The sequence below is a fragment of the Silurus aristotelis genome (genome assembly GCF_946808225.1).
Source record: "Silurus aristotelis genome assembly, chromosome: 10".
Taxonomy (NCBI): domain Eukaryota; kingdom Metazoa; phylum Chordata; class Actinopteri; order Siluriformes; family Siluridae; genus Silurus; species Silurus aristotelis.
The window spans coordinates 8,172,227-8,184,517 of NC_139583.1; the positions used below are offsets into that span (position 1 = coordinate 8,172,227).

At 36.6% G+C, this 12,291-nt stretch overlaps 1 protein-coding gene across 3 annotated transcripts in view; it reads right to left on the reverse strand.

Annotated features, from left to right (window-relative positions):
• The window catches only part of LOC310731835 (voltage-dependent calcium channel subunit alpha-2/delta-1), a 113,692-nt gene that overhangs the window by 12,156 nt on the left and 89,245 nt on the right, over positions 1-12,291 (reverse strand). For 2 of the 3 annotated variants that reach the window (XM_083551740.1, XM_083551742.1), the window contains exons 22-28: positions 11,803-11,876; positions 7,434-7,494; positions 6,594-6,691; positions 5,149-5,230; positions 3,570-3,632; positions 1,995-2,098; positions 1,004-1,090 (exon numbers count right to left, since the gene is read on the reverse strand). In XM_083551740.1, the coding sequence (XP_083407866.1) occupies positions 1,004-1,090; positions 1,995-2,098; positions 3,570-3,632; positions 5,149-5,230; positions 6,594-6,691; positions 7,434-7,494; positions 11,803-11,876 (569 nt within the window). The remainder of the gene's footprint in view (positions 1-1,003; positions 1,091-1,994; positions 2,099-3,569; positions 3,633-5,148; positions 5,231-6,593; positions 6,692-7,433; positions 7,495-11,802; positions 11,877-12,291) is intronic. The other variant, XM_083551741.1, reaches the window with a different exon arrangement.

The window sequence follows — 12,291 nt, forward strand, 5'->3', positions numbered from 1 at the left end:
AAAGCAGTGAGTTCAGAGTACCGTGAATACATAATTTGCAAACCCATGTCAGGTATCGTATTGGGAAAATCAAATTTACACTATTTCCCATATAAATGCCAAGACATGTTTGGTGCTTTAGTGCAATGATGGAAGTCTCTCATTAAATCCCACATTTATCTCCATTAATCACTTTATCTGAGTCCTATCCCTAAACACACCCTGGATGGGACAACTAACCATCGCAGTGTGGCCTTATGCAAATACACATTCATAGCATAGCCAGTTCATACACTAGTTTGCTCCTGTAAAGCTGGAACAAAGTGTAATATATTTACATTTAACCTTTCAACAGTGTAGCTGCTCACTGTACCGTATAGGGGATGGTTTCATGTAGAGAGGGCAGAATTATACCCAAGAATTTCGGCTGTAATTACAAGGACAAAGAATCTGTTGTCACCCAGATGAAAATGGCTTGCTTTCTGTGTCTGGTTCCTTTCCATTATTTCAGCATTTGTCACTTCTGGCTCAATTATTATGTTTTTAAACCTATATCCAAATTATTTTAAAACTGCCAGAACCTACAGTTACAAACCTTGAAATGAAATAAATCCACCTGATATTATAATACAGTTTTATATATATATCAAATCAAATAAAATGAAATCAAATTGTATTTGTCACATACATGTACATACAGAGTACGACATGCAGTGAAATGCTTTATATATATATATATATATAAACTGTCTATACCTGCAATTTAAATAAAGAAAAAAGAACAGCGATGATGAATTGGGTGAGATTTTCATTACGTGTTAGCCATATTGGTCTTTAAAGCACCAGTAAAACACTAAAGGAGCAAATGTGGAGGGGAGAAAAACAACCAAATGTCTTTGCTCATTGACTACATTTGTTTAAAGTGGAAATAAGTGGAAAATTGTGTACATTTGATTTATGGCTGAACTACTTCTCTAAGTCCTCATCAATTGAAAAGTGATCAGTAATTCTTTTGTGTGCTCACCAGCTGGTTTGAGTTTGACTCCATTGAAGTCCAGTTCTACAGCTTTACTGACCAGAATGCCAGATTCATAGCTGGACTCCCTGCTCTCTGTTTAATGAGGGGAGAAAGAGACAGAAACACACACACACACACACACACACACACACACACACACACACACACACACGTGTCTGTCTTTCTGTCCTTGTAAGGACCATACAGCAAGTATTTTCAATATAAAATGAAATAAAATTTCTCATGGGGACTAGCTAAAAGTCCCCACAAGGTCATAACTGTCAGATTTTCATAACCTTCTGGAGACCTACCAAGATATAAAACATACCCACACACCTTCTAAGGGTCAAGAGATGTACAATAAAGCTGAAGCCCCTGAACTGCAAGCCACCATTCTGATAACAGCATCAGAATTCAAAACTTGAAAGCAATGTTCACAAATAATCGGGGTCTCTGCTCTTCAAATTACTATCAAACCTCGAGAAACACAGCATGTTTCTAGGTAGGGTCTATTAAGGCATGTAGTGTTTTGTGTGTGGGATTGTGGTGTGTGTGTGTCTGGGTGTGTGTGTGTGTGTGTGTGTGTGTGTGTGTGTGTGTGTGTGTGTGTGGGTGTGTGTGTGCCCATGTGTATATGTGAGATTGATCCAGACCACACTTGTGTGCAGGTGGGGATTATTCATACGATGACATTCTTTAAGTAACACAGGCTTAGTGCATCTTGGAAGGAGATAAAGCGTGTGTGCATGCATGCAAGCATCAAATAGACGAACAGCTGTGATCAGAAGCATGCCAATGAGAAGAAAAGCCTACTCATAAAGTGGTCTAATGTGGACAAACACACACACAATCCCACCCACCCTCAGCTCTCGCTCGCTCGCTCTCGCTCTCTCTCTCTCTCTCTCTCTCTCTCTCTCTCTCTCATATACTCACACACGCGCTCTCTCAAACACCTGCAAGATGCCTACAATGTGTGTGTGGCCTGGTGACTGCTTACTGTTGACATAAGGGGCAGTGAAGATGTAAATGTCATTGTCTAAACTCCGTTTGTAGAAACTGGAATCAAAGGTCTCTGTATTCTCGGTCCAATCCTCTCCAGCACTGAAACAGATATTACATGCTAATGAGATGAGGGGATCAAATGTAATCCTAGGTTTTCAATATATATATATATATATATATATATATATATATATATATATATATACTTGGATATATTTTTGAATAATCAATGAGCAGATTGTATAGCAGTACAGATCTAAGATGCAACATTGCTACCAACATAGCTTAAGTGGTTGCAGAAGCAGAAGGTCCGCTTGTCAGTGGTCATTATCAGGAGTGGAAGAGGATCCCAGCAACAACCTGTGCAGCTCCGGTAAATTCCATGCCCAGAAGGATTAACACAGTGCTAGATGGCAATGGTGCTCACACAAAATATTGACACTTTGGACATAGTTTTGGCATGTTCAATTAGTGTGTACTCACTTTTGTTGCCAGTTATTTTGTTTTGACAATAATGGCTGTATGTTGAGCTATTTGGAACATTTGTAGTATTGTTCTTTGAGAACATCTTAACATTGTGATTTATTCCTTTTCTTCCTTTATTTAATTTATTCGAAAAATGCATGCGTTTTAGTTTAATGAGTAACACACCACATTTTATTTACTTTTAGAAACTCTATGTTGGTATAGGTACTGTAATATTGTGGAATGTCCACAAACAAGTTATGTAGTAATGCTGAAGCAGCTTTAATATTATATATAATTTTATAATATTATAATTATATAATAAATAATATATAATAATATATAATATAATATTATATATCAATTAAATAGAATTGACAATAGAAACTCATTCAGAAAGTTTCATAATGTCAAAATTAGATGTTTTCTCATAAATAACAGCGCTTTAATAATGTGTTTATTCTTATCCTTAGCTTACGTGAGGCATAATAATGTATTGTTACGCTATAAACACCTCTATATCAAAACAAACACATTATATATAAACATACAGTATGTGATTTGGAGTAAAGTTGAAATGACTGTACATGTTGAGCTGTTAGAGAAAATGATTCACCATCTTCTAACCAATACGAATTGCAAATTTGATAGCTGTGTGAAATAAGAATAATTAAATACATAAAGTTCATAAATTCATTTCGCTGTTTGTGACTATTTATGCCTGACCCTCTGAACAATTTGCACACAGACTATCCTGCTGTTTCAAACTAGAAAAAAACTGCTTTATGAACTCAGTTTTAGTCTCACACTTTTATAGAGTACAGTTAATGACAGAAAGAAAGAGAAAAAAAAGGGGGAAAGAGAGAACAAAGTGAGTCTGAGTACATAAACTACTTTCTGTGATTTAAAACAGCAGGACAGGCCCATCACAAGTCTTCAGTGTTCCCGCTGAGAATCACATGCTTCCAGAAATTCTCTCCCACATCCTGCGTCTTTTGTAAAAAAGCACCTAATACCTCTCACATATGGATGAGAAATGTACGATCAGAACACAGACACATTTTTAACATACTCGACTACGATTAAATAAAATGCTGTTTCTTACCTTTTAGGGTAAACCCGTGTAATGCCCCCATCTGTAGCCACAAACCTGGCTAACACACCTTCTCTGTAACACAACAAATAATAATTATAACATGTTTACTTTAACAATTAAGTTGCATGTCTCAATTGAACCAGTGAATCAGTCACACATGATGTCTAATGGTCTGTTTTGAGCCAGTTTAAAAGGGTTTAACGAGCACTGAGCCACTCAGTGTAAATGAACAACAAAATAAATGAAATGACAAGCAACAATACCCAATGCTCACATTGACAATTACTGCTCTATCAACTTATTTATTTATTTTTGCTTAAGAAGGATCCAGTATATTTTCACAGCCTGGAATTAACTCTGATTTTCATCATTTAATTAGGACATTAACATTTGTTAGTTGCAAAAGTTTTCACCTTTTGGTCAATGCTTCTTAGAAATGTTTGGCTGAATCTTAATTTGAAAATCTTTTGAGAATTCTTTCTATCAGCTTTATGTATCTGGATCCTGATATCTTTCCACATTTCTCTTGGCATTATTGCTTGATTTATGTCAGATTATATGAATAATATCAAAAAGCACACATTTTTGGGATTTTGCTCTGGGCTTTCACTGTGCCAATTTAATGCCGTTGCAGGGTTCTTGTTTTTAAACCACCCCAGTGTAGATTTTGCAGTATACTTAGGGTCACTGTCTTATTGACAGCTGAACCCCAGCTCTATTCTGCTAACCCTTCCAGTTTACCTGCTGAGAAACAGCAACATGCCTGTATATCCAAAGCATAATGCTACTACCACCATGCTTTACATTGTTCTCAGGTTGATCATCTGTGTTGGGTTTATCTTCAAAGAAAAACATTTTCAATTTTGGTGTCATCCTTATAAAGAATTTCTATGCCTCCAGTTGAGATTTTATGTATTTATATTTTCCAGTAATGGCTTGATTTCCCTACATCTCCATAATACACAGCTTTTTCGAATGTCAAGGACAGGACTGTCCTGTTTACAGCATTTCCAACTCAAGTTACAGCTGGCCCCTTGGTTGCCTCTCTGACTAATGCCTTCTTTACATGGTGGACTGCATCCTGCCTTTTATCACAGTGGATTTGAAGGCTGTTCAGAGTTTGAGAAGTTTGTTATCACCAAAGCCTGCTTTTTCAGAACGTTGTCCCGAACTCCTTAAAAACACCTGTTTTATTAAATGAGGTTGAATGTATTGTAACCAATTACATGACTGCATCAGAACTGATTAAGAGCTTGACAGCAACAGAGCTGAATTTCTTTTTTTTTCTTATTTGAAAAAAATATTTTGCAATTTTATAAACTACTGTATTTCAATTACCTTCTCACCCCCGTCATAACTTCAATATAATAGGCAACTTTAAGTAAAGTTTGCTATAAAATTGGACTATTCAACACACTGATTCAAATTTACAAATTTTCCAAATTTCCAAGTTCCAAATGTCTTCAAATGTAAATTTATGACAATTATACAACTCCAGTTGTCTAAACTTTCAAAGTCTGGAGTGAATTTAAGGTTAAAGTTCACCATAATAATTTTATTTATAATGAAATATATTACGTAGACTTACACACTCTGCTTTTTCCAGAGATTAACCAGTTCAGCTGTGAGACCAGCGTCCAGTAACAGCCTGTTAAGCAAAGTCACATTACCTGAAAAATAGAAAAGCATTATGTACCGTATGTATCATTAATGTATCTTCATTAACTTCTTTCTGCTGGTCAGGGTTGCCATGAATCTGCATTGTTTTCTGGGTGCAGTGCAGGAATAGAGCATGTATGGTCGGACACACACACACATATATACACAGACACACTCTCCTACTTCAAGAAAATTTTATGCAACCAATCCACCTACTGGCATGTTTTAGGAAATGGGGGAAAAAAAGCGACCCCCACCTACCCCCATAAAAACACAAAAGACCACTGGGTGAACGGGCACAACTCCCTCTTTACAATAAAACATAGTTATAAGGTGACAATATGCCTGCTGTGCCAATATTCTCTCCAAGAATATGCAATTGTATATTTTCCGTTTTGAAAGAATTTAATTATGTTCTGATTTAAATCTACAGAATAAAAAAGCAAAGCAGATTTTGGGGATACAGACTAATATCATGCACATGCAATGTGTTAAAAAGTAGATGATGTGTGCAGAACAAATGTTGAACACTTTGTAACTTTATGCAAGTAAATAATGAATAGTCGAACGTGGCATGGCAATGATTGGAGCCGATTTGTTCTGGACAATGATCAATAATTGTCAAAGCACTCTACTGCTATGAAAATACTCAGCATGATGTTTATATTAAAATAAAATAAAAAAAAAATACCAAAAACCTTAAAAGCTTTAAAAGCTAGTGTGTGTATGTGAGTGTGTATCTATGTGTGTGTGAGTGTGTTAGTGTATGTATGAGATAGGATGAGATAAGCAGTGAATCATTAGAATCTGAGCAAGAGGGTAATAGAGACAGTAATGATGTTCCAGACCAGACTAATCAATCACAAAGGCTACTTTAAATCAAGTGCACTCCAGAGTCACCTTCACAGTGAGTGAATAAGACACAAAGTGACATCACATGAGTGGGAAAGCACCTGAGCAAGCAAGTATAAGAAAAAGGACACTCGTCTCCAACAGCATGAGATCATTCATCGATTTACTTCCTTCAGGGTTGTAAACGTATCAGAGCTTTGATAATGATTTCAGAGAGAGCTCATGTAAAGGAAGACGTCATCTAAACACCAAGGTGAGTTTTGTTACATGGTTTAGTTTCATCACTGTAATCCTTCATTACTTTTATGTAAATTATTTGTGTTTACAGTATGTCCCTGGAACACTTTAATTAATTATCTGGATTTAAAAAGCAAATCTGCTGCTGAAAAGCAAATCCTCCAACATACTACGAACACCAACATGTTTTATTGTGTTGGGTTGAAATGATACTGATCTCAGAGTGATAAAGTTCGATTCGTTTCTATCATACAAATGTTTGTCAGATGTCAAATGTGCACTTACACATTGGATCATTGGGTGTTCTCTTGTCGATGTATTGGTTGACATCCATTAGGAATTGAATGTTGTTCGTGGAGGGTTTCAGGTCCTGGCAATATTCTCTACAGAAAATCATTGCAATTTTATCCGACACAAAAGCAAAAATGCAATTAAAAAAATTCAAATAAAAAAATAGACGCTCACTGCCTAGATTAATCAGATTTACAATATATGGACAAAAGTATTGCGTCACCTGACCTTTTCTGCTATATGTGGTTCTTTTTCAAACTGTTACCACTACTATAATAAACTTTTTAGTTTATTTGAAAGCCCAAATCTGTTCCAGTATGGCAATGCACCTGTGCACAAAGTGAGCTCCTTAAAGCTATGGTTTGCATGGTTTGGAGAAAAAGATCTTGAGTCGCCTGCTATAAAGCTATGATCTCAACCCTACTGAACACCTTTTGGATGAATTATCAAAATGACTGCACCCCAGGCCTCTTCACCCTACATCAGTACCTGATATTACTTACACCCTTGTGGCTAATGAACACAAATCTCTACAAGCACAATCCAAAATCTAGTGGAACAGAAGAGTGGAGGAACTTATAAGAGAAAATTGGAACTAAATGTGGAATGCGATGCTGAAAAAGCACATACAATACTTATAACTAGGTTATAATACTTATAACTTTTGGCAATATAGTGTATATTGTTTGGTGCGGCTATATTAAATCTGGGCTGTGTGCTTAGAGGTAAAACCTAGGATAAACGCAACATTACATAAGCTTTGGAAGGTCTAAACTTGCAGTCAAGTCTCTGTGTTTTTGTGTATGAGAGAATGAGGATGGAGCAGAGACCTACCTGGGTGCTATAAACGTGTACCCATAATCCTCAAACTTCTCCACCTGCATAGTATCTGAGACTGCAGAAAAAAAGGGATGGCAAGTCACAAACTCAAACCTCACTGCCCTAATACACATCAACCGTCACACGCAAAAGCAATATCCACAAGATACACGCAGATAAACAGTAAAAAGTAACAAACTGGAAGCCATCATTACAAGCCATTCATTTTCATTCAACATTATTAGTACTATCATTCGTAGTACTATAAAGACATAGAACGCTCTCACACATGCACATTCCTTATCATGCCATAAGGTGTATGTAATGAATAAGTGAGTCATGCAAACATGTGAAAAGATAAAAAGAAAAACTGAAACCAAAGAAGAGACAGACAAGAGGTAAGCGCTATACTTGCCCTTGTGCCCTACAGTGTAAATCCCACAGGTTACCCAGGAGAGAGAAAGATAGAGTTATGAACCAACCAGTACTGTGAACACAATATTTCAACAAGTCATTGCATATAAAACGTGCAGACTTGACACAGTTCCTCTGAAGCCAAACAACTGGCTTTCAAATAGAGACAGTGTAGAGTTCCAGCTGGAGGGGGATGAGCAAGTGTGTAATTCCTTCTTTCAACATGAATAGCAACAGAGACAATATGGCATTAAGACAGCAACCAGAAATCTCCAGACAGCAGGAATGAGGAAATAAAAAATACCCTCATCCTGCACCAAAGAACTTCCACTTATTCTGCACCATATCAAGGTTACGTTGAAGATAATAGATTACTCCAGAGGGTTTGCCACATCTGTAACCTGATTACAACTGGCAACATTTTATAAGAAAAATGAATTTTATTAAACTTTGTTGACTGATTATGGCTCACCAGTTACTAGGCACTTGGTTATTGAGAGAGGAATGTGCGGTTAAGGGGTTGCCAAGTCCCAGAGTTTTCAGCATTGCCTGCTTTTCAATTGAGTTAGAATCTAATGTAAATTTTTAGAAGCGCAAAACATTTTTGTAGAATCTAACTGTTAGATTCTACAAAAATGTTTTGCGCTTCTAAAAATTTACATTGTCCCAAAGCAGCTTTGTAAAAAAAGTCTGAATGCAGAGCTGTCTTTAATGAAAAACTATATGAGAAGAAAAAACAACTTCAGAGAAACCAGGTGCAAATAGTAACCAATCTTTTTCTGAATTTACAGATAGTTAGAGTACAAATTTTAAAAAGGTTTTACAGTGATATTGGTTTGTTGCTGTGGATTACATTTTATCTGCTAGATAAAATAGATTCAAACTAAAGTAACGAGTCAGGTTTGAAAATCTAAGAAGTAGAAAGTACAGATATTTGTGTAAAAATGTAATAAATGAAAGTTAAAATTTGCCAGAAAAATAAATAGTGAAGTAAAATACTGATACCAGAAAAAATCTACTTAAGTACAGTAACAAAGTAGTTGCACTTCGTTACTGCCCACCTCTGGGATTATTGTTAAAAACAGCTTTGGTAAGAAATTTTCTCAAGCCTGGTTTAAACTAAAAGTTAACTGTTAGGATGCAATGGCTGATACTGTTTCTTTCTTTACTATAGAAACACATTTCAAACATTTGATAATGGACTTTATTGACCAATTTTTTATTATAATCCTTTATAAGATTTTTGTAAATTAATGTTTCAACGGTCGTCTGTCAGAATCTGGAAAGGTTTTTCATAGAGAGTCTGCCTCTAACTCTCTTTAAAGACCATTTGTTCGTGACCATATATCCTACCCTTTCATCACTGTACTATGCTTAATGGACCCAGGATTTAAAGAGACTTATGATCAGACGAGACATAATGACAAGACGCTGCACTCGCTGCTTAATATTACAGGATTTACCTGAACCCGCATGCAATTAGACATGTTAATAGGACTTTTCTCAGCAGGGATATGTAATGTATGTGTATGTCTGTTTATGAACTCCTGCAGTGTGCAGTATGATATATACAAACTACTATAGTGGCATTAGTTTTGCTACACTGTGTTTTCACTCCTTTTTTCTTTCTGCATTTGCCTACAAATAAAGCGACTAAGCAAACTTCACAGTAATACTAGAATACTACTGGGCATTACAATAGTAAGAGGAACAAAGCGACAATGCTCATGAGGAACAATGTTTGTGTTTCCAATGATTTCTGTTCACATGCTCTTCTCATCACTCTGCACAACTCTCCGGAGCCAAACATCTCTTGGCGGGCATGCCTAGGCTTCACTTTTTAACTTTCAACTCGGCTAAACGAGCCCCCTGGAGCTCACTGAGCATTCATTCAGGCTTTTAAACCATCCAGGAGATCTGTGGAGAACCACAAAGGCTGAGAGGAAACACACAGAGACATGACCCCGTTCTACACCCTCTGAGCCATCTTCACCTGGGCCTTTACAACATCATAAATATACGCTTGACTGACTTACAGTAAAGGAGAGAAGGAAAGACAGGCAGAGTGACAGAGACACAAAGAGACAGACCTCATCCATGCACATCTGCAACACACTCTCGGATCATCAATCACATACAACAACTTGCTGCCGAATGGCATGAGAAGTTTACATTTAAATCCAACTTGTACATGTTCAAAAGGTAAAGGCTGATCTATATCAGGTTTGTGCAAGAGCCAAAAAAATAATGGCTCATTGGGGAACCTTCAGTGGTTCAGTCTCTGCTTAGACAAGGAGCTCTTCATAACTTAATTTGTAAAAGATAGAATGTTCTGAGGTCTGATGTCTAACTGCGTTTTGAACATTGAAATCAGGAGTGGAAACCAAACCCCTGCTGGCTATGAGCACACTTTATGACCAGTGTTTATTGAAGAAACAAATAATCAAGAGAAATGCAAAAATGCACATTGTACATAAAGTCAAATTTTCCATTCATCTTGTCCCTAAAAGTTGCCAGACTACACCACAAACAATCACATTTGGCAATGAGCTGATTTGGGATAGTCGAAGAGATCCACATGTGAGTTGCCAAATTTTTCCCAGATCTTAAATGAAATTTCTGTGTACGGATGTCATGTTTCCAGTATGTGCATGCAGTCTGTACAGCATCCTCTGCATTCCTATGCAGATCTGGTGATTTGCTATTATTAAACTTTATAAATAACCTAAGTAGCTTCTAAGGGCATGGAGAGAGCCATAACACCTTTTGCCACCTGTCTAATCCGAATTTGTCTAATCCAAAAGTTTGGTATTTCACCAAAGCACCAGGTCGGACTGAGCATTTTCTCAGTAGAGCCACAAAGTCCATGTGCTCATGTATAATGCTGCTTTTCAGCAAGTACAGGAAGTATCTGTGGTGACTCTGTTTCTGATGGAGTTCTGCTCTCAAGCAGAGCAGTCGGCAAAAAACAGCTTGTACCATCAGACAGCTGTTTCCCTCAACCTGAACTGAAGACAATTTCTCTGTTTTGCAAGAGTTCTTTTAGACTGGTGAAACTACAGCCCCCATCAACAATCCTAGCATACTTAACAGGAGCCAGTACCACACATAATAATCTGTCTAAACCTGACAGGAAAGCAAAAAGAAGTGCAGACGTGGCAGCATTTTGTTGCTTCTTTCCATCAAGAAAGCCAAAGAGATATCATTTTGACTTGGAGAGTCAAATTTAAAAAAAGTATATATGTTCCGGATGAGGGGAAACTTCTGCATTATCTCAGGAATTACATTTAATAACCTCAGCATAGATAAAGGAGGGCCTTGAGTGATCTCAAATTTGATATGTAATTAAACTTCAATGTCTCTTCTACACACAAGCCTAATTCCAAAATAAATACATTATTTATACCCAAGAGGTACTACTGACCTGTTGTCAGTTAACCTAAATGTTTCTCCAACAGACTTTTGTTGGCCTTCACAAAATTTTTTGAGACATGTTGTAGCTATAAAATGCTTTATTGTGAATAGAATGCGGATTAAAGATTTGCAAAAAATTGCATTTAGTTTTTATTTACATTTTAGAACAGTGTCCCAGTTTTTAAAAACTGGGGTTGTACTGTGTCAAAAAAAAGAATGTCTTCTGTACTAAACCTTTTCAGTCATAAATGCATAGTTCAATCCAGATACATTTTAATAGAAGGTATCAAGTTGTTTCTTACCCAACCTTTTTTTTTATTAAGTATCATTTAAATGCTATTATCTTAAAATGGAACTTTAAACGTCTATGAATACCTTCAAACATCACAAACTGTACGTTTAGTGACTTATGGCATTGACAAAATACTTTGAAAGCTTTAATCATACAGAGACAACAAGAAAAAGTCTGGAGTGCATTTCTAATGCAAAAAAAAAAAACAATGCACAGCAGAGGAGTGACAGTCAAAAAACACTCCAAATTAGTACTGATACTCACACATGGCTTGCTGTATGTCCCCTAGGTTTGCTTGGATGTAGTGCATGTTGTACTCAGGCAAAACCAAGGCCAAACTATAGAACACACACGCACACAAAACACACACACACACACACACACACACACACACACACACACACACACACACACACACACACACACCACACACACACACACGAACAAACACACGAACAAACACACAGGTACACAGAATATATCAATAAATTAAAGGGAAATTCAGATTTTTTCTAATTTTGTGTATAGTTTGCTTGTTGTGAAGTGAACAGACACTGAGTGTTTGATATCCACTATTCTACTTACAGCAAATAGAGTTTCCAAGGTTTTATAAACCTTCATGTCTTGAAATGACACCCACAGCATGTTATTGCAAAATGGTTACAAATATATTGTGGCTGCCTTAAAGCGATTTTATGATATAACATACAGATGTGTGTCTTGGCATAGATTCCACAAATCTCTAAAACTGGA